Below are 23,248 nucleotides of genomic sequence, written 5' to 3' on the forward strand. Positions count from 1 at the left end.
GCCTCATCTCCTCAAGTCATGGGTAATCTTTGAAGGATGGTGACCTATTCTCTTGGGCCTTTCTAGAGTGCTAAGCACTGTGTCATGTACACAGTGGGTATTTCATAAGATATTTATAGATTAATGTCACTTCAATATCCACCTCTAACATCATTCCCACTTTCTCCTTGCTACTGATAGCTCTAGAGTCAATGGAAATCTTAATGGAAAAGGCCCAGAGGTAGAAGGGAGTTAGGGAAAGGTCCACCAATATTTCTGGAAAAACCATGAATTTATAAATCAAATTGGCCTAGACTATATTTATTACACTCATTAGTTATGTCTTTGGGCATAAGTAGGGAAAATAACTCTACCTCATAGGGTTCTTATTAGGGTAAGTATTAGGTGATGGCACTTAGCAAGTGTTAAGCCTTTTCCTTCCTTCCTCTACATTTTGATGATATCAATGAAATGCAAAATATTTATAAATTTTCCTGTTCATTAGAGCTGCCATTACTAGGTTTAGATTATTACCAACACAATTACCTTTGTAACACCTAATCCATGTTCATACATATAAGCCATATTGAACATGGCTTGTGCACTGTGGTATTTGTGCGCTGCAATGCTGTAATGTGTGGCTGCTGTTTGATAGTCTTCCTTAGTCCCATAGCCATAGTAATGGTAATCTCCAACTTTTACTCTAGCAAACGCATTGCCTGGTAGAAATAATAGAAAGAGAAGAACTCAAATGATTCATGTACAGTTCCTAGTAACTCAACCTAATGATGATATATATATATAGAGATATATATGTACACATGCACACATACATACATACATTACAACATTTATACTCAGAATCCAAGAACCAGGATTAGATATGATTTATGGAATACAAAACATAACACTCAATGCTAGTTATCTCCACTGTGGGATAACTCCTATAGTATGGTACAAATGTTCTTAAAAATAAAAAATTGTGAATTTTGCCGGTTAATTTTGTTTTTTTGAAGGTAAATCAACTCTAGGGAAACCGGATCTCACCTCTCCTGTTCTCAGATTTTACTTCTGAATCTCTACTTTCTTGCATCATCTGCTTCTCCCTCTTTCCTAGATCAGTCCTATCAGTCATTCAAACACACGGTATTTTCAATGAAGAAAAACTCTTTCTTTATCCCATGGTGTCTTCTAACTACTTCCATTTCTCTATTCCTTTCACACTAACCATCTCCAAAGCTTTACCTCCCGTAGGCTGTTCAACCCACTCCAATCTAGCTTTTGTCCCCCTCCTACATGAAACTGCTACTTTCAAGGTCGTCAGTAACCTCGATGCAGCCAAACCCATTGGCTGCTTTCCGGTCCTTGTCTCCCTGGACCTCTAAGCAGCACTGCAGTGATTGAACCTGTCTTCCCAAGCACTTATCTCTCCTGACGTCAGTGACATTGCAGGTTCTTGATTTCTCCCCTGCCCCGTCGGCCCCCTTTTTCAAACACTTGCCTGCCTTCTCCTCTACCCAACTTCTAAATTTTGTAATACCAAGGGCTTGTTATTTGACTACATTTTTCCCTTTCTTCTCTCCCTTCTTTTTTTTTCTCCTCTCCCATCCCTCTTCTTTCTGCTACTCTCCCTTATTAGCTCTTTCTCTAGGTTATCTCCTCTAGTTCTGTGGCTATCTTTATGTTTACTATTCCTGAATTTATACATGTAGTTCTGTCTCTCCCCAAGCCCCAGACTCTTACAACTGTCTTACTGACTTCCTTACTTGGATATAAATCATAAAACACTCAATGGAGATTCCTAACACCCTGCTACCCGCTCCCCCAAACAAAATAATCAGTTTCCTCCCTATCTCAGGGCCAGCACCACCGATGTCCAGGGCATAAATCTAAGATAATTATTTCTAATTCTTTTTCCCAATTTACATAATCAAATTTATCTGCAAGTTCATTGTACTTCTAAAACACACCCATTTCTTGTATTCTCTTCCACATTTAGTCCAAGCTGAGAATACTACAATCATCTCCAAACTGTTCTTTTATTTTATCAACATATTCTCCACACAACAGCCAAGATGATCTTTAACAATGTAAAATTAAATCATGCTATTCCCCTGTGTTAAATCCTCCAAGTGCTTTAGTTTACACTTGGAATAATATCCAGACTCCTTACATGACCTAAAGTCATGCCTCCTTGGGTAGCTTTATCTCACACTTTCTTGATATGCTCTAGCCTTCTTAATATTCCTTCTGAGCTTGTTTTTGCCTTAAGATCTCTGCATTAATATTCTTCAAGTCCCTCTGTCTGGCATGTTTGGAATGTCTCTGACTCTTCATGTGCCTAGTTTCTCATCATTCAGGACTCACCACAAGCATCAGTTCCTTCATAGACGTCTTAAATGATGACCTTGTCTAAGTCATCCCCTTGGTCCTCACCACGGTAGTTATCTATTTCATCTCCATGTTTTATTTCCTTCACAGTACATATCATAGTTATTTTATTTGTTTACTAGTTTATTTTCTCTCTTTCTCATGAGGGCAAGAACATGTAAGCTCTTGATCACTAGCATAGTCCCAGAACTAGAATGGTACTTGATAAGTATTTGTGAAATGGATGGATAGACATGGTAAGAAAATTTTAGAAAATGCTTTCCCCAGATGTTAAGTATTTCAGAATCTTACTTTCCAACAAGCATGTATAAATTCAGGAGTAAAAAAAATTCATATGACATTTTATGATACAAGACCTAAGTTTTTTTGAAGGCCTCTTAGGGATGTCCCCTAAGGGTCTCTTTGGGGTGCATGTTTCCATTCACTAGGATAATGCTGATTGAAAAGATGAGGAAATGCTCTTCTAGGACATTCATCTCAGCTGTGACCAATCCAACTAGCACAGTCTTGGCTTGCTTGGAAAAGGAGGAGCTCTCCTGTGTGGTATGATCTGAGCTATATCATGAAGGGCTATAGGATTCCTTCCAAATTCCATTTGGTCTAGTGCAATACCTAAAATCTTTTGGAATTGATTATTTTGGGCACTGAAGTTCTTTTAATCTTTTAGAATCCTCTATTAAAATGTAGTACCACGAGCCATCTCAAGCTCTCTCTGAGTAGAGGTAGCACCATAAAATCCTTAAGCTGCCAAGATATTAGTTATCAGCGTTTTCTTCCCAGGTGCTTCAGATGTACATGTAGCTGGCAGTATGGCCTTATAGAAATGATGCCCAGGAGAGTAGCCTGTAGGGACCTGGAGAGGCAAGAAGCCCCAAGAGCCCTGTAGAGAAACCCATTCTATCTCTAATTTTGCCCAAAGTTACCTTCCTTGACCCCAAGATTCCTTCTGGGCCATAACCACAAAAGAACAGGGCTTCTTTACATTTCTGAGCTGTATGAGCAGTAAGCAGGACCCCTGAAGTCTCTGAGAATGGAAGGCAGTGAACAAGCAGGGTCTCCAGAGGATTCAGCTACATCCTAATTTAGGGAACTAACTGGGGACATGTGGGGATCCTGACAGGCTCCCAGGAGTCACTTGACAGCAGTAGGGATTTCCCTTTAATTATACAGTCACAGGATGGTGACTGAGTCCTGATGGTTCACGACCCTCCTCACATGCAATAACTGCTGTAAGAAGCACCTCCAGTGACTGATTAGAACTTTCATTACTAGCTTTTCTAACCTCAAGTGAGCTACATCTTTGGGGACATTCATGCCTGATCTCTCTTGTGACATGTAATTATTTTTAGTGGCCTAACATTATTTTATTGGTGAATTCTATTTAATATTAATGTCCTCTCATTTTCAATGGCTCTTTTCCTTGGTACAATTTCCACACAATTTCATGGCTTAGAATAAACTAGTATTTGTTACAATTTGGCTAATTTTTCAGAGCTGAGAGGTTGCCAGTGTCATTTCTCACTCCAAACAAGGGCTTTATTGCATTTAGAAAACATAGACTTTTCTTTTTTAGGGAGTCCCTCACTATAATTGCATGGATGGCTTGCTGCTGTGTCACCAGCTCACCTGGGTGTGAGAAGGCACCACTGTGACTTCTTCCTCTGCCTCATATTATCGTCAGCTGAGAATCATTTTTTATCCCACTCACTTATTGTAGAAAGGGTGATTTGGTCTCATCATGGGACAATTTTAAGAAACTTAATTGGAAGTAAAATTACTCTTTTACTGCAGAAGAGTTCCTCACATATCCAAATGCCAACAGTGACAGTGTTGCAGTATCTCTATGCTCTTAGTAATATAATTTAGGGAAAGAATGGAATGAGACATAGTGATGCAAAGCTTCCCCACCAATGCTATCTTAACATTCCTTATAACACGTGATCTCTTCAAGTGGGGCATGAGAAATCCAGAAAGGGAAAGAGGACCTGGCCAATTAACTCTTTTTTTTTTCTGATGCTAAAATGCTAATGGTTATAATAGAGATCTAAATTTTGTGGTAATAATCAATATACTATTTTAAAAGAGAAATCAAACAAGTTTAGATCCATAAGTAACTTTACCTATAAACTCATTGAGACGTAGATCACATCTTTAATTAAGTTCAGAAAAAACTCAGCAAATGACTGAAGCCAGACCAAGAAAATTGGTTTCTTGAATAAAACTGTCATGTTTCAAACAACTGTTCTGGTGTCATAGAGACAGAGCCACAGAACAATTCATATGGGTTGCTAAAATGAGGACCTTGAGAATACCAAAGAAAAGAAATGTTTAGAAATGACCTGTGACCAAAGGCTAATCCTAACATCAGTACAATTTGAAATACCACCTACTTGATATTCTGTACCTTTCTGCCTATGTGCTCAAGAACTCAGCTGAAGCATATGAGATGAATAATAGGGGACAGGGAACAGGTAATTTTTTCTAGGTTCTATACCTTGAATGGCAGCTCGATTCCATAGGAGAAGTGCCATTGGATACATCTTGTCTTTTTCAATAATTTTAGCCTTTTCTAAAATAAAGGAGACGTTCCATTAGGAAGGCTTAAAATGCCCCTGTAGTAAAGTCACATATGAATATGTACGATTAGAGAATCTTAAATTATCTTACTAGATTCCAAAATGAATGCTGAATTGCTTTGAGCTACTTCATAGCCCATTTCTGCAAGCAGTGCATACTGAGCAAGAGAAGAATCTATATCACCATCCTTATAGGCAAAGTATGCTGTCAGGAATTTCTCAGCCCAATGGCCTAGTTCACAGACACCTTTATAAAGCTGTATATGGGAAGAGAAATCAAGCAGATTAGTTAGCCAATATACTTCATTCCAGGTAAAAGATAAGTGACATCATTTTTCAGCCCCTGCTGACCAGTCAAACAAAGATTTCTGGTCTAAAGCATAGCTTTTGCAAATTATTTAGGGTTAAATTAATACCTTTTACTGAGACAAAGATTACAAGTGGTTTTTTCTTTTTCTTTTTCTTTTTTTGTCTTGAGTTGAAACTTCCTGAGGCTTATTTTATGTTTTATAATAAACTTTCCTGACTTGGAGGCTATTTGGCAGGGCAAGACTGTATTGACCTCTGGTTTTAAAAAGGGCCTTTCTGGGCACTGCTGCTCTGAGAGCGCGGAGTTAAAAAGCCACAGCTGATGTGGAAAGGAGAGAATGAAGGGAAGACAGTGCCTGGGGGTATAGGTGACATAACCACGAGAGAGCTGTGTAGAGTTCTATGGGGACAAATGTCAACTTAGCTGAATAGCCCTTATGTAATCAAAAGAGGTTAGCCATACATAATTCATTAGGAAGTTGGCAAAGGAGCAAATCTAAAGATAGATTATTAGCTGGCAGCTTCTGAAATGAGTTTCAGATGGGCCAGATAGCAACATGGAGGCATTTATATTGGTGCAGTGGAAGTATTTAATAAATCAAAGAAAGGTATTAAGGTCCTAAAAGCATTCTTTTGAAAAGTACATTACTCGCTCAGGCTGAAATAATTCAGTTTTTCAGTTGTCAACCAAATCATCCAATACCTAAGGACCCTGCTTTTGGGGAAGAAGCAAAGTGCATTTTCTTGGCTAGATCAAGCCTTTCATTTCCCAAGTTACATTGCCCAATCCCACTAAAAGTGCCAAATTGCCCTGGTGATTCTATTGAAGACAGAAACAGAGGTCCTTAACTGAATTCTGAGGGAGCTCTGAATTGATGAAAAGACAAATGCAAAAGCTAAGGGATCATTTCTCTTCCTCTGTTTCTCAGTGTGAGCTACATCAGTGCTTTTCTTCCCTGACAAATGTCAGTGTTCACATTATCAACTGGAAGAAAAGAGGTAATATCTATAAAATCAAAGCACCAAAAATTTCAGGGCAGCATCACTTCTTCTGTATGATAAATTAAAAGTATTTTAAAAACATCACATTATTTACCTCCACAGCAGTTCTGCATGATCTTAACACTCCTGTTCCTGTTGCATACATCTCAGCCAGGTAATAAATGGCGAGGGGCTGCCCGCTCTGAGATGCCAAATAAAAGTATCTGAAGGCAAGTTTATAATCCTTCCATACTCCAGAGCCAGCTGAAAATTAAAATCATTTGAGCCACTCCTTATTTATTTTTTTATATTATAATCTTTGGATATAATGGTCATAATGATGTCTGTTATTTTAAATGGGATGGGAAAATCCAACCAAAAGTTAAGCTGTTCTAGGGCCACTGTTTTGGGGGTAGAGGGGTTGAGTTTGATTATAAGTAAAAATATGGAAACCTTTGTTCTTGAAAACATTCAGAAAAATGAAGAACTGTTTAGTCTCATGAAAATACTATAACAAAAATGAATAAAAAGGAGACTAAATGGTGGTCTCTGAGGACCAGAAACCTCACCATGATGTGTCTCTCCAGCCTTGTCATCCCTTTATACCAGGAAAGCAGTATAGCTCCTCTCAGCCATAACTATGGAGTTTGCAGCAGGCAAATCCTAGATCCTGGAGGCTCTGCTGGCACTCAGCTCAGGCTTGGAGCCAGGGGCAGTTAATTAACATACTCCCAGCAGCTGGGACTCTTGTCCTGGCTCTTCTTTGTGAGTTGGGCACCTCCAGGCACATCAATTTGCAAAATGAGGGGCTTTCACTAGTTGATACTTAAATTCCCCTCCAGGACTAAGGTCACATAGACTTTAGAAACATGCCACATAGAGGCTCCGAGCAAAGGTTCTAGAGGCATATTGCTTGGATTTCAATCCCAGCTTCACTGTGATCTTGGCCAAGGTGTTTTAAACTACAATACAATTTGGTTTGTTCACCTATAAACTGTGGGAACCCCCCTAGCCATTTTGAGATAACTAAATCAGTTAATACATATAAAGACTAATAAACATTAGCTATTACTATGACTCTTATTCTAGAAATTTGAAGGAGTCTGATAGATCCTGAGCGTGTGATTTGGAGTAAACTAGAGAAATAAGGTCATCTTAGGCAACTCCCCAAGACAGTACAGAACAGGCCCTCCCTTGGGCTACTGTGGAAAATGCCAGTTGCTTTTTGGCCAGATCTGACCTCCTTGATGATGTAGTCTACTGTTACGCTAGCCCAACCTCTGACAGAAAAGACTTAGTTCAGTGACTCAAGTATATTCAGATCTCCTGGCACTTGTCTTGACCATGCCTCCTCTCTGTCCCCACAGAGATTATTACAAATCTTCATGGCTTTCTAAGACCTCCTACCCCAATCACTCTACCTTTGCTCTTGGAAGCAATTTTGTAACTTCTACCTCACTAAGGAAATCCCTCACACATACCTATGCATCATCCTTTTCTCCCAGCCTTCATCTTTGAGTATGAGAAACTCCTCCTCTCTATCAAGGATACAGATCCTAAAGCCACCCAACTTTTTCCAGAACCCCTTTTCTTCAATTATTTCATCTCTCCCATGATTCATTAACCACCTCCATTGATTGGTTTTCTTTCCTCTGTAAAAAATTATACTCACATCTCTTACCATCTTAAAAACAACTTCCTCTTGGTTCTTGGTCCCCCTCATGCTACAATTACATCTCTCTCCTTCCATTTAAATGTGCAGCACTTTCAAAAATAATTTTTACTCACCTACTTCCTCACTTTCCACTCACATCTCAACCCACTGTATCTGGGTGGATCTGGTGTATCTGTATCTACACCAACCAGTCCAATGTCCTCACTAACATCTTCAATATTGACAAGTCCCATAGATACTCAACTCCTCTTCCCTCCCTCTCTTCCTTCCTTTGAAAATTGATAACAAAGGGTGCTCATTCATTTACTCTTTCTGACAGTTCTATATTCATGTTCCTTAAGATTATTTTTCCCTCTATTCCTTTGACCATGACTTTTTAGTCTTCTTTTGATCACTCTCCTCTGTCCATATTTTTAATATGATACCAAGGATCACCAGATTTCTAACCATGGCCCTCTGCTTCTCCCTCTCACACTCTCCTTTCCCTTGGAAACATCAGCTATTCTTAATAAACACCTACTCATTTGACCTTTCTTGTGAGTTTCATAACTTGCTTCTGGGTATGTGTATTGGTTATCACAATGTACCTCAAACTTACCCTTTTCAAAAGTGCACTTCCTGACTCTCTACCTGCTTGCCTCCTCTCCCAATTGGTGTCCTTTCCTTGTGTCTTCTTTACATTTACATTTTCAAAATGCTGAATGTTCTTTCAAAACCACACACACACACACACACACACACACACACACCAGTCCCTTGATTTTTGTTAAAAGGGAGCAGACTTAATAATCATATTCATAGCACTTACAGTAGTACATGAAGCCTAATTGAAACTGTGCATTGGGCCATCCTTTCTCTGCAGCTTTCTGAAAGTATTTAAGTGCTTCAGCATAATTCTGCAAGATAATTACACTATATTACTCAGAGGTGTATGTATAAGTCCATGGTACAATTATGTTCCATTTTTTAAAAAAGAGTATAGATAGTGCTCTATGTGATTTAGGCAAATTAAAATAGTACTAGAAGTATTATACATTTTATTTTATTAGATTATGTTAGGAAATAATTATCTCACTTTCAATGTAAATTGTCTTTTCCTACACTGACAGTAAGTTTTGTTAGATACTGGGAAAGTTACTCAAAGACAGAGATTATGCTAAGGAGGTAAATATCTCTATCAAAAAAGTCTTCAGTGTTAGATGATTTCTCAGGTTATCTACAATTACACTAGGTTAATATTCCTTAGGTAATGATTAAGGTTGTGATTCTTATCATAAGGTTGTTCTATGTCTCTCTGACAAATATTTCACTGGATCATTTTATTCTCTATTATCAGATATGATAGTTTGGCAAACTAGGTAATAGAGACTAATTTCTTTGACTTAATCAATGACTGAATTTTACCCCACAAATGCTAGAAACAAGTTGAAAAGGAGAGTGAAATTATTTAACTTACCACAGGAACTCCTTTTCCATAAAAGTAAAGAAGACCAAGCCCATGAAGACCAATTGCATTGCCCTAGAACAGTTTTAAAAATCGAAGTAAAATTTGAGAAGAATTAATGGTAAGGACAATGACTGAAAAATCATTAAAACTACTTGACATTCACCCAGTAGGTCATTAATCAAGACAGTTTAATCAGGTAGTTGGCAAGTTATCCTGACCCTCTCTAGTTTCTCCTTTTACACCTTCATAACTCCTTCTTACTAAAAAAAAGTTGAATGAAAGTCAAATCTTTCCTCCATTCTTTCATTCAGCTTTTATTTAGTGCTTGCTTTATGTGTGAGTCCATAAAAGGCATGGGGCAGAGGAAAGAGGTAGAAGTTAGAAGATGAATAAACCATGATCCTTGCCTAGTGGGCTGACTCATTAGGTAGGACCTCTTAAAGTGATCATGTCAAATGTGATAAGTCCTATAGTAGAAACAGATCAAGTGTGTTGTGGGTACCTAGAAGAAGAACACTCAACAGCCTGGATGAGACTAAGGTTTGAGGGGATTGAGTTGTCAGAAATAGTTACATTTACCTAGGTTTTGAAGGATATATAGGAGTTTTACAGAGGGAGAAGTCTATCCAGACACTTGTTACCTGCTTTGGACAATGGAGATTACCACAAATGCCCAATAACATTTTAGGGAGTGTGAATTTTAATGAGTCATTATGGATACCCAAGCATTGTTGGTATATGTTTCTTTATTCAAATTTGACTCCTTATAACATTACCAATATTTTCTTTTGAATTGGTGTTTTGGGATTCTTAGGGAATAATCCCAGAAGTGGAATAGCTGGGTCAAAAGGCAATTCCATTTTTAGCTTTTTGAGGAAATTCCAAACTGTTTTCCACAGTTGGCTACATCACTCCGCATAGCCACCAACAGTGTACTAGGGTTCCCTTTTCTCCACAACCTCACCAGCACTTGTTGTTTGTTGATTTGTTTATGATGGCCATTCTGACTGCTGTGAAGTGGTATCTCATTGTGGTTTTAATTTGCATTTCTCTGATGGTTCATGATGCTTAGCATCCTTTCATATGTCTATGGGCCCTGTGTATGTCCTCTTTGGAGAAGCGTCTGTTCAGGTCCTTTGCCCATTTTTTAATTGGATTGTATGTATTCCTGGAGTGGAGTCATGTGAGTTCTCTATATATTTTTGAGATCAAACATTTGTTTGAGGTATCACTGGCAAGTATATTTTCCCATATGGTTGGTTCCCTTTTCATTTTGCACATGTTTTCTGTAGCCATGCAGAAGCTTCTTATTTTGATGAAGTCCCATTTGTTTAATCTTTCCTTTATGGCCTTTGCTGTAGGGGACATATCTGTGAAAATATTGCTGTGTGGAATATCTGAGAATTCTCATCTAGAACTTTATGGTGTCATGACTTATATTTAACTCTTTTATCCATTTTGAGTTTATTTTTGTGTATGGTGTAAGTTGGTGGTTGGATTTCAATCATTTGCCTGTAGCTGTCCAGCTCTCCCAACACCATTTGTTGAAGAGGCTACTTTTATTCCATTTTAAGCTTCTGCCCACTTTGTTGAATATTAATTGATCATAGAGACATGGGCTTATTTCTGGGCTGTCTATTCTGTTCCATTGATCTATGGGTCTGCTCTTATGCAAGTACCAGACTGTTTTGATCACAGTGGCCTTGTAACATAGTTTGATGTCAGGTATTGTGATCCCTCTTACTTTGTTCTTCTTTCTCAAAATTGCTGAGGCTATTTGGGGTTGTTTATGGTCCCGTATAAATTTTGAAATTTTTGTTCTATATCTGTGAAATATATCATTGGTATTTTAATAGGGATTGTATTGAATCTATAAATTGCTTTGGGTAGTATGGACATTTTGATGATGCTAATTCATCCAACCCATGAACACGGTGTATGCTTCCAGTTATTTGTGTCTTCCTTGGTTTCTTTCTTCAGTGTTGTGTGGTTTTATGAGTACAGGCCTTTTACCTCCTTTGAAGTACAGGGGTTCGCTCTTCCTTAAATATTTTGTAAAATTCTCCTGTGAACTGTCCAGTCCAGGGCTTTTGTGTGCCAGGAGTTTTTTGATTCCTGCTTCAATTTCACCGCTGTTATTGGTCTGTTCAGTTTTTCTGCTTCTTCTTCATTCAGTGTTGGAAGGTTGTATTTTTCTAGAAATTTGTCCATTTCATCAAGGTTTTCAAATTCTTAGCATATAATTGTTCATAGTAATTTCTTACAAGCCTTTGTATTTTTGTGGTTTCAGGTGTAATTTCTCCTTTTTCATTTCTGATATTATTTATTTGGGTCTTCTCCCTTTTTTTCTGGATGAGTCTGCTTAAAGGCTTGTCGATTTTGTTTATCTTTTCGAAGAAACAGCTCCTGAATTTGTTGAACCTTTGAATTGCTCTTTTAGTCTCTATGTTTTTCAGTTATGCTATGATCTTAATTATTTCCTTCCTTCTACTCATTTGGCTTCATTTGCTGTTGTGTCTCCAGTTCTTGAAGATGTAGGGTAGGGTGTTTATTTGAAATGTGTCTATCTTTTTTAGGTAGGCCTGCATTGCTATGAACTTTCCTCTCAGGACTGCCTTCGCTGTGTCCAAAAGGTTTTGGACTGTTATGTGTTCATTTTCATTTGTTTCCAGAAACTTTTTGATTTCTTCTTTGATCTCATTATTGATCCATTCATTGTTTAATAGCATGCTACTCAGTCTCCATGAATTTGAATATTTTTGAGTTTTTTCCTTGAAGTTGATTTCTAGTTTCAAGCTCTTGTGGTCCAAGATAATGCTTGTCATGATTTCAGGTTTCTTGAATTTTCTGAAGCTTGTTTTGTGTCCTATCATGGGGTCTATCTCTGAAAAGGTTCCATATGCATTTGAAAAGCAGGTGTATTTTGCTTCTTTGAGATGAAAGGTTCCATATATGTCATTTAAGTCCACTTGACCTAATACGTTGTTCAGTTCCACAATCTCCTTGCTGATGTTTTGTTTGGAAGATCTATCCATTGTTGACAGTAGGGTGTTAAAATCCCCTACATTCAGTGTGTTGCTATCTCTTTCTTGAAGTCCTCCAAGATTTTCCTTATATATTTGGGTGTTCCTATGTTGGATGTATAAATGTTTACAATGTTTATGTCTTCTTGATGGATTCTTCCTTTGAGTATTATGAAGTGTCCTTCTGGGTCTCCTTTTAAGGCCTCTGTTTTGAAATCTATTTTGTCTGATATAAGTATTGCTACCCTTGCTTTTTTCCCTGTCCATTTGCTTGGAATATTTTTTTCCATCCCTTTATTTTCAGTCTGCGTAGATCTTTTGTTCTGAGGCGGGTCTCTTTCAGGCAGAATATATGTGGGTCATGTCTTCTTATCCATGCAGCTATCCTATGTCTTTTGATTGGAGCATTTAACCCATTTACATTTAAAGTTATTATTGATAGGTACTTACTCATCTTATTCCCTTTGTACCTGTGTTCCTCTCTTTCTCACTCTTTTTCTTTATCTTCCTAAAGTGTTTCCTTTAGCATATCTTGCAATGCTGGTTTGGTGAAGGTGTATTCTTTTAGCTTTCTTTTGTCTGGGAAATTCCTTATTTCGTCTTCCAGTTTAAGTGAGAGCTTTGCTGGTTAGAGCAGTCTTGGTTGCAGGCTTTGCTTTTCATTACTTGGAGTATTTCTTGCCATTCCCTTCCGGTTTGTGGTGTTTCTGTTGAGAAGTCAGCTGGTAGCTCTGTTGGGTCTCCCTTGTATGCTACTACCTGTTTCTCCTTTGCTACCTTTAGGATTCTCTGTTTGTCATTGATATTTGCTATTTTAATGATGATGTGTCTTAGAATGGGCCTCATTGGATTCCTCTTGAATAGGATCCTCTGTGCTTCTTGGACTTGTATGACTTTTTCTCTCCTCCAATTAGGGGTCTTCCATCATTACTTTTTCAAACAGGTTCTCTATCCCTTGCTCCTCTTCTCCTTATGGTATCCCTATCATATGGATATTATTATGTTTCAGGTTGCCCTGCATTTCCCTTAATGCCTATTCATTCTTTTTGAATCTTTTTTAATTTTCTTGCTCTTTCTGGGAGCTTTTTTCTACCTTATTCTCCAGCTTGCTGATTCTTTCCTCTGCTTCATCTAGCCTGCTTTGGATTCCTTCTACTGTGTTCTTCAATTCTGAAATTATATTCTTCATTTCCTCTTGTCTCTTATTGATAGTTTCTATGTCCTTTTTCATGCTGATGTAGTTTGCAGTAAGTTCCTCGTAGTTTCCCTGTAGTTTTTGGTAATTCTCTCTGAGCTCACTGAGCTTATTGAGCTTCTTTATAACCATTGTTTTGAACTCAATATCTGATAGTTTACTTGCCTCTATTTCATTTAGTTCTCTTTCTGGGGATTCTTCCTTTTCTTTCAGTTGGGTTCTTGTTTGTTTGTTTGTTTGTTTTGTCTTTCCATTATTTGTGAAACTCTTCCTTTTTGCTTCTGCTTCTTAAATTGATCTGTCTTGACTTCCTGACTTTTTGGTGTGAACTTCTATTGAAAGAGACTGCTGTTTTTTCTTTCTGGTTCTGCCTCTGATGATGTCATATGTTGACCCCATCTGACTCCGGCAGTCTGCTGGAGACTTTCAGGAATCCATCATCTGTGGCTGTCTGCTTCAGCAGTTAATCTAGTCACTCTGCACTCAGCAGTCACGCTTATGCACCACAGGTGGGGCAGAGTCTCCAGGGGGTAGGGTTATTGTGTCCTCTCATGCTGCTTCCACTCAGGGGAGTGGTCCTCCTGAGCAATGTGGCTACTGCCATATAGGGGAGGAGTTAGCACCAGTATCCTGCTGGTTACTCACCTGGTTCTCTCCCCAAAGCCTCCATGTACAGCCTCTCTTCAAGTGTCTCTAGGCCATGCTGTACACTCTTTAGCCAGGTATCTACTATCTGTGACTGCTAGTCTATACTCAGCAGTCAGGCTTAAACACCACTGGGACAGAGCAGAGCCTCCTGAGGGGGTTGGTTTTTGGGTCCTCTCACTGCTGCCGCTCATGGGAGTTATTTGCCTGAGCAAGATGGCTGCTGCCATATGGGGGATGACTCAGCACCAAGATCTTGCTGTCTATTCTCTCAGTTCTCACCCCAAAGCCTCCTTCCCCAGTCTCTCCTCAGGTATCTCTAGCACACTCTGCCCCCACCTTTGAGGGAACCCAGAGTAAGTGGTTGCCAGTAAAAATTTGTGTGTTGGCTCTTTAAACGCCTCTTTGCATCTCAGCCACCTGTCTCTGGCAGAGAGCAACCCTGCCGCTTTTTGCAGTTGGCTGTTATCTGTGTACTTTTTGGGCTCTGGTGCTGTAGGCTGGGAATCCCCACTTATGGTTTAGACCCCATTCTTCTCAGGGGGCCATTTCAAATGTCCATCTGGCAGTGCCACCTGTGGCGACCAGCCTGCCTTCTGTAGTCTCTACCACACTCCTTACCAGCCAGGTTGTGCTAAAGCTGATTCTTCTGTCTGTCCAAGATTATAAGGCCCCTCTAACTATTGTTCAGTTGTTTTTTCCAGGTGATTTCCTCACAATTTAGTTGTAATTCCAGATTAGTCCTGGGAGGAGGTCAGTGTGACTTCCATTCACTCCTCCGCCATCTTGCATTCTGCTTCTTGATTTGTTCAGTTAGTCTTTAGTTGGTTATTCAAGATGATTGTTTTATATATTAGTTGTAATTCCAATGTGGTCCTGGGAGGAGGTGAATGTAACATCCACCTAACATGCTGCCATCTTGGATCTTTTTCAGGCAGTTGTTACATGGAATGGCATCCTTATATGGTCAGCTCTTCCCATTTTCCAAGACAATTTCAATATCCAGATTTGATAATGAAGTTTCCTTAATTTTAAAAACACTTTCTGGGCTAAACATAATATTTGTGTTGACAATCACCCCATATATAATTTCCACATTAGGGCCTTTTGCTTTGGTTAATTGACATAAGCTTAGGGAAGAGATGATCATTTATTTGGAAAATATTTAATGAACTCCTACTATGTACTAAGATGTAGCCCTTTTCTAGTTGAGAAGATTTGGTCTTCAGACAATAGGTGAGAAGGCCCAAGGTAGAAATAGTAAAGTTAGTATGTAGCATGAATGCAAGACAAGTTCAGAAGAGCCAAGAATGGTAAGGGTGGTTTCGTGGAGGGAGAGAGGATTAAACTGTGCTCTGGGGGATGAGTAGAGTTCAGAATGGGAGAGTCTGAGAAGTGAGAAGGAAGTGCAAAAGTATGGAGATGGGGACCTGATATCTTCAGAGGTGTGAGAGAGAAAACAAGAATATAGTACAATGTGGGCTCAATATCATAGGATAAATGTTTATGTTTCTGAGTAAATAAATGACAAGAGTTATAAAGTCTGTATCTTTGCATCCTGGTACTGATATAACTCAAAAACAAATTGAAGAAGCAATTAAAAAATAAGTAAAAGAAGAGTATGGGTGTGCAGAGTGGAAGAAAGAAACCTTTCACTTTAGTAGTGACTCCAAGTGAGAAATCTCATAAATTGACCAGGTAATGATAAAGAAATATATGGCCCTATCCACCTGATGTCATTCAGAGCAATTACCTTAAATACAATGTCAGATTTCCTCTATAAAAGAAGGTAGCTCAGGGTTAGAACATGAGTACCTCAGATCACTGCTATTTACACAGCTCTGAGGAGCTTGGGAGCTGGGTTAATTTACACACTTGACTGACTTCTTCGCATTATTCATTTGGGATGACAAATCAGCATTATTTGCCAGATTACAAGAGATCTTCCTATTTCACTCTCTCTTTTTTTGTTGGCTCTTCCTTGTCATCCTAATCTAATTGTACACCAGATACTGTATTGCTAAGTAACAATTTCATATAAATTACAAGGAGAGGATTTGAGTACCAGTCTTCTCAGTAATTTACACCACAATAGCAGCAGCATTAAAGTGCTAGTTGTTTATAAATAAGCTCCTAAAGCAGCATGTGGGTTTTTAAAAAAGAACAGTTGATAATATTCCCCAATTTGAGCATATCTTTACTGCTAGTATTGCAGTATGACATAATAAAATAATAAAATGTTTCCTACTGTGCAGGGATAGAAAACTTTCACCAATGTTAAGTTAATGAATGTAGCGATTAGGAGCTCTTTATGTACTAAAGGAATTCAGTGTAGTCTACTAAGTTCTATCTGACAGATACCAGCCTCACTAAACTTAGGATCCAGGCAAAAACTTCAGTATAACACCATTTGTATATTCCTTCATATACCAAATCCATTTTGCCTGGATATACTTTGAAGTTCACTCTAACTGGCCCCAGGCTAAAATATAATATCTGACACAAAGCCTTATTATGTGCCAGGCAGTGCTTAACTACTTGACAATAGAAAGCACAGAAATGTCAACTCAATAATATTATCTTGACAACAATACAAGGCAAATCTTCTTATATTCCCATTTTATAAATAGGGAAATTGAGGCACAAAAAGGTTAAGTAACTTATTCATAGTCACACAGCTAGTAAGTAGCAAGGCTGGTGTTCAGATCAAATGCCTCCAGTGCCTTGCTCTTTAATCATCTTGTCCTGCCTGCCTCTCTGACAACCTTCTTCTTGGGCCAGAGGGATTTCTGGTTTTCGGGCAAGGTCAAGTGGGAGAAAACTGGGCATTTCTTTATTGTTTTTGTCCTGAAATTACATATTTATTGATTGAGTTTTTCCTTCCTTTGTTTTTATCTATTGTATTTTATTTCTTGTTTTCTGAGCTAGATGGTCTCGTCTACATTTGGGAGAGAGGAGAGATGAGCTTCTCTCTAGTCTCCTGCTAGGACAGTACAAGTCACTTGCATTTTTTGTTTACCAAGAAGACATGTCTCCCCCATCACCTGAACCCCATATTTTATAGGTAACAATATCCCCCTTTTCCTCGGATGCAAAACTCCTCCTAGGCCTCATAGCCAGGCATGAGGCTTTGGAGTCAACTTTTCAGCACCAGTCTGCATGTAATAGAGGCCAAGTATTTTCATGTGTTTGCAGAAATTAGCTGAGTAACATACCTTATTGGCTGCCATGGAAAAGTATTTGAAAGCAGTAGCATTATTTTGTGGTGCTGCATCATTACCTTCTAAATACATCTAGAAAAAAAAATAAAAGAGGATGTAAAAATCTAAGAAACTTGAGGGTGATGAAAATGTTTTAGACCTACATAAAGGTGATGGTTGTACAACAGTGAGAATGTAGTAAATGTCACTGAAATGTATACTTCTAAATGGTTAATTTATGTCATATGGATTGCAGTTCAATTTTTTTTTAAAAGGAAAACTAAAGGAACAGTCTACTACATACGTACTGGAGTGACCTTGCCCAAGGATGAAAACATGAGCTCTACTTGTGTTTTTTTCCTATTTCATCACATCTAAATTTACTGTATGTAGCACTTCTGCAAGCAGGGCACTTGCCCCCGCAGTTACTAATAAATATAAACTGGCTGCAGGGAACAAAAGGCAGCACTGGGCAGAGGGAGTGATCTTTGAAAAAGAAAGAACATGTCTCTCTATAGGAATGCAAGGATGGACTTTTGTTAGCCTGGAGCTGGGTCTCCTTCTTGAAGTTAAGGGAGGAGGCACCTCATTGGATTGAAGAATGTACCAGTCTTCAGTGCACAACTAGCCCTGATCTCCTGTTATGTGCCAGGGGCAGGGATCATGGGAGAAATTTTGAGCTATACTCAGTCAAGGTGCCTTTGGACAGCTGTGATTCAAGGTTGCTTCTGGTGTCCGAGATAAAAGTTGCTGTTTTCTGGGCCTTTTTAAAAACTGTCACCTCAGGAATAATACCCTCATTTTGTAGCCAAATGTCCTCCTCAGCTGTTTCCATGAAAGAGATCTGCATCTATGTACCCTACACTGGGTTCAATCAACTGATACCATAATTTCTTAGGTCTTTAAAAAATGAAAGTTATTGATCAAGATGAAGAATGTACCTTTCCTATAAATGCCATGGCATTTGCACTCCCGGCCTTTGCTGCCTTCAAAAAGTAGTATAGTGCTTTCTGGAGAGAAAAGGAACAGTATTATTGACAATCATGAACATATCCTACAAAATGCCTTCTCAAAGAAAACTTTACTTCATTGAACATGCATTCAAAACATATCTATGAAATGTTCTATTTCTCTAAGGCAGTATTCTCAATGCTATTTGAACCATAAACCTGAAGAGTGGGAGAATAAATACATATATTTGTACACTATATATATACACACACACACACACACAGGTGTATATATGTATATATGTGAGTGTGTGTGTATGAGGTCTGTCTGGAAAAAACCCAGCCATAGTTAATATAATGAGAACAGTTTGCACAACATTGATGTAACCTGGAAGCCAAGGAGAATGGCCTGGAATGTGCATGTGTGAACAATGATGACTTCACTGTACTAGTCAGTGGGGGTGGTAGATGCCACTGAGTGAGCATGTGTACTGTGTGGCCACCACATTCAAAATGACTGGGTAGAGCAATGGATCTGCATCAAATTTTGCATTAAGCTTGAACCTTCCTCTGTGGAAACTATTTGGATGATTCAGAAGGCCGCAGCTCTGGGTAACTGGTGATTGGCAGCTTCATTATGACAATGTGCCCACTCATGCATCACGTCTCATACAGAGTTTTTTTGTGAAACATCTAATAACCCACGTGGCTCAGCCCCCCTATAGCCCAGATTTGGAGCCCTGCAACTTCTGGCTTTCCCCAAAACTGAAATCACCTTTGAAAAGCAAGAGATTTCAGACCACCGAAGAGATTCAAGAAAATATGATGGGGCAGCTGATGGCAATTGGGAGAACTGTGTGAGGTACCAAGGTGCCTACTTTGAAGGGGACTGAGACATCATTGTCCTATGTACAACGTTTATTGAATCTTGTATCTTCTTCAGTAAGTGTCTCTATTTTTCATATTATATGGCTGGATACCTTCTGGCCAGACCTCAGTGTGTGTGTGCCACACACACACACACACACACACACACACACACACATATATATATATATACACACACACACATATATATAGTCCAGCACAAATAACACCCCTCTTTTATTACAAAATATTTTTTCTTTGTATTTTATTTTATTGATTGCTGAACATGTACTTCTGTAACATAATATCATCTCACTCAAGCACACCATATGACATTTTAGGTGAAATGTTCTAATTGCTGTCTATCTCATGGGAGACATTCATGTGCCCTACCAACGACACTCAAGCAAGCCTTACTTCTGTTGAACCCTGTTTTTGTGTATATACACACACACACACACATCTCTCACATATACATTTAGAATGTGAGAACTCACATTTGGAAATTCTTGATGGGCATGTGGCTTAATGGAGAACAGATAAATCCCAGCTGCACACCTAATAGTCTATTGTTTTGAAAAAGTAGGCATCTATGTTGATACTATGTACTGATAAGACAGTTTATACAATTGGCGTAATTAGATATGTAGCATCCTAATGTTTATAAGGACCAGACACAACTGTCTGCCTGTTGAGACCAGATCTTTCTGCAGAGGTAAACTTGAGGCCAATTCTTTCTAAATCAAATTGATGGATGCCAGCAAAGCTTCTGATTCTCTCTAGGTCATGCATTAAATGAAACACTCAGTCTAGAATGCATAAGGTCTGCCCTGCCCCTTGCTGCCTCATTCCCTAGGCCTCATCCTAAACTCCAAGAAGCTCTTCTCAGAGACCATATGGAGAAATGAAAAAAAGTCAGCCCCAGGAATGAGAAACGAAGACACTCTCCAAAGAATATTGTTAGGACACAACTCTTCTGCTCTTTAAAAAGCCTTAACTAGGTTGGTGTGCAAGGGTCTTCTCCTTCCCAAAAAGAAAAAATTGTCAAAGGAAGAAATGTGGGTAGTTCTTTCATATGTAAATTTGCTCTAGAAATATTGCCAACTTATTTGACAACCAAAAGCTAGTTAGTAAAGTTGGTCTGCCTCGTGGGCATAAGTACAAATGTCACAAGTGCTGGACCTCATCACATCATGTATCCATTTATCCATCCATCTCTTCTGTTCTTCATTTATCCTTTCAAAAGCTTGATTGAAACCTGATGTATATATGGTAGTATGCTAGATATTATAGGTGATTCATAGATTAAAAACACTATGCTCACAAAGGAATATATATATATATATATAAATGGCAACAGGAAAATAGATGATAGATGGGATAAAAGGAACACCAAGAAAGAATTAGAGGGGTATTGAATAATACATATTGTAACCAGTTCTGTGATAAGTATTTAATACTTTTTCTTAACTAACCTTCACAATGACACTGTAAGGAAGGTATTGTTATTATCTAAGCCTTTTTAGTGACACGCAAGGGTCATGCTTTTGGTACTGTAGTCCTACAAAAAGCCTGAATCCAATTCCCATGTACCTGGCACTCTGTGTTCTCAGTTAAAGAAGGAGGGCTTAAGTGATGAGGGTCTCATGAAAGATAGAGATAATTTACAAGTGCAGAGGGTATCATAGGCTGGGAGAATAACATGAATAAGGAAAGGATATGGGGATGTCTAAGGTGTGTCCAGGAAATAGTAATTACTTCAGTATGACTTAAGTAGAAATCTAAAACCTAAGACTTGAAAATAGCCAAACATTAAATACCAGGCTAAGGACTTTTATTTTATTTGGTAGAAAACAGAAGTCAATCAAGATTTATGAACATGAGTAAATAAATTAAATGTATGATCAAATGTATGATTTATCAATTACATTTATCAGAGCTCATTAATATAAAAAATAAAAGTATTTCTTATGAATGTCTCTATTCAGACAAGACCCAAATATACTCCTAGATTACTATTATTTGTTCACATAACAGTATCTCCAGGCCTTGGTTTCCTTATTCATGTTTTCTTCTGTATGTTCTTGTGGCACCCTGTTCTTCCTTATCATGGCATGCATTCATTGATTTAATTGTCTGCTTAACTATTTGTCTTCTCCAATGTTGAATCCTCTATACTTAATACAGTGTCTACTATATATTAGGCACTCAGAAAATATTCCTGGAATGAATGAATAAGTGAATTAAAAAATAAATTTATAAATCTTTAAAACAAGGGAACTGGATTTTAATCTTTGCGGTACATTCCAGCTCTAGTATTGATTCTGTGAAACCATTTTCAAAGTCCAGTTTCAGAATTTGACTCTAAAATATGGCAATTTTGAGTTCTAGGGAAAAAAAAAGTTTCACCCTGGAAAACTAGATTTGAACTGTTAAAAGATAATAATCTATTCACCAGAAGCAAACAAGTATCATGGAAATTTCCCCATTCTTCAATATAATCATCCAATAAAGACCAAAAGGAATTGAAGTTTCCTGAAATTCCCTGTTCTATACTCCTCCACTCTCATGGCTTGGCATTTCCATTTTCTTTTCTTTCTATTTAAATTAACCTGCCCTTAAAAGTATTACTTCAACATTTTATTAAACACTGTATGAAAATACCATGCATGTTGTTTGGATGGGTATGCATGAGCCAACCTGAGTTCTTACTTACAAGAAGATCAAGTATTCATTCATCTGCTATGGTCTGCATATTTGCATTCCCCCCAAACTCATAGTTCATATACTGAAAACCTAATGCTCAAGATGATAGGAGGTGGGACCATTGAGGTGATTGGCAGAGCCCTCATGAATGGGATTAGTGCCTTTATAAAAGAGGCCCCAGAGAGTTAGCTCATCCCTTCTGCTATTCAAGGGTACAATGAGAAGTCTGAAAACTGGAAGAGTCCTCACTCAACCACACTGTCACTAGCCACCAAAACTATGATAAATACATTTCTATTTTTTTACCCCTATTCTATGGTATTTTTGTTACAGCAGTTCAAACACACAAAGATTCCATCCATCCTTCATATATTTACTGAGCACCTACCATTATATTTTATTGATTCGGAGATGTATATTCAGCCTTTTAATCAAGACATTTCTTATTATCAGTAGCCTTATATAATTTATGTTGGCAGTGTTTTTTCTTTCTCAGTGTAACATGAAATAATGTGTCTTATAATTGATGATGTCTTGTTATAAAATATAGTATGTCTTAGGTATTAGACTAATTTTTATTATTTGATTGCACATCTCTCTTTTTTTAAAAATGAGAATGATTTTTTGTTGGTTCTAAGTAATACCCTAGTTTAATCAGTTTGTAACATTTCCTCTAGAATAAAATGTCAAAAAATGTATTGTCCTAAAAACATTTATGAGCACTTCTTTTGTCTTAAGATCTGTAAATCATCTTGGAAAGGGTTAATATTAGCTCTTTTGAATGGGTGATAAGGTAGACAAAGCAGTTGACCTTACACATTTTGTATTCTTCTGTTAAGTTTAATTTAATTATGACTCATTCATTTTAGTAATCTCCATTAAAACACCGAGATTTTTACAATTATTTTTTTATTGTCCAAGTACAGTTGTCTTTATTTTCCTGCCACCACTTCCTCCTGCCTCACCCACTCCCACCTCCAACTCTCAATCCTTCCCCATTTTGGCTTTGTCCATGGGTCTTTTATATATGTTCCTTGACTTGACTCTTCCCCTTCTTTTCCCCATTATCCCTCTCCCTTCTCCCCTCTGGTTATTGTCAGTTTGTTTTTTCTTTCAATGTTGTTGGTTATACCTTTCTTCATTTTTGTTTTGTTGATTAGTTTCTACTTATAGGTGAGATTATATGGTATTTGTCTTTCATTGCCTGGCTTATTTCACTTAGAATAATGCTCTCTAGTTCCATCCATGCTGTCATGAAGGGTAGGAGTTCCTTCTTTCTTTCTGCTGTGTAAAATTCCATTGTG

The 23,248-nt window shown here is 38.0% G+C and overlaps 1 protein-coding gene across 1 annotated transcript in view; it reads right to left on the reverse strand.

Annotated features, from left to right (window-relative positions):
• Nucleotides 1-23,248, reverse strand: part of SEL1L2 (SEL1L2 adaptor subunit of SYVN1 ubiquitin ligase) — a 127,166-nt gene that overhangs the window by 23,115 nt on the left and 80,803 nt on the right. Inside the window, exons 9-16 of the mRNA XM_054574180.1 lie at nt 18,363-18,431; nt 17,437-17,514; nt 9,368-9,430; nt 8,720-8,807; nt 6,352-6,500; nt 5,038-5,203; nt 4,865-4,939; nt 526-698 (exon numbers count right to left, since the gene is read on the reverse strand). Coding sequence (XP_054430155.1) covers nt 526-698; nt 4,865-4,939; nt 5,038-5,203; nt 6,352-6,500; nt 8,720-8,807; nt 9,368-9,430; nt 17,437-17,514; nt 18,363-18,431 — 861 coding nt within the window. The remainder of the gene's footprint in view (nt 1-525; nt 699-4,864; nt 4,940-5,037; nt 5,204-6,351; nt 6,501-8,719; nt 8,808-9,367; nt 9,431-17,436; nt 17,515-18,362; nt 18,432-23,248) is intronic.

Source organism: Pteronotus mesoamericanus, unplaced genomic scaffold (genome assembly GCF_021234165.1).
Source record: "Pteronotus mesoamericanus isolate MK-2021 breed Mesoamerican mustached bat unplaced genomic scaffold, CSHL_Meso_final contig_25, whole genome shotgun sequence".
Classification (NCBI taxonomy): domain Eukaryota; kingdom Metazoa; phylum Chordata; class Mammalia; order Chiroptera; family Mormoopidae; genus Pteronotus; species Pteronotus mesoamericanus.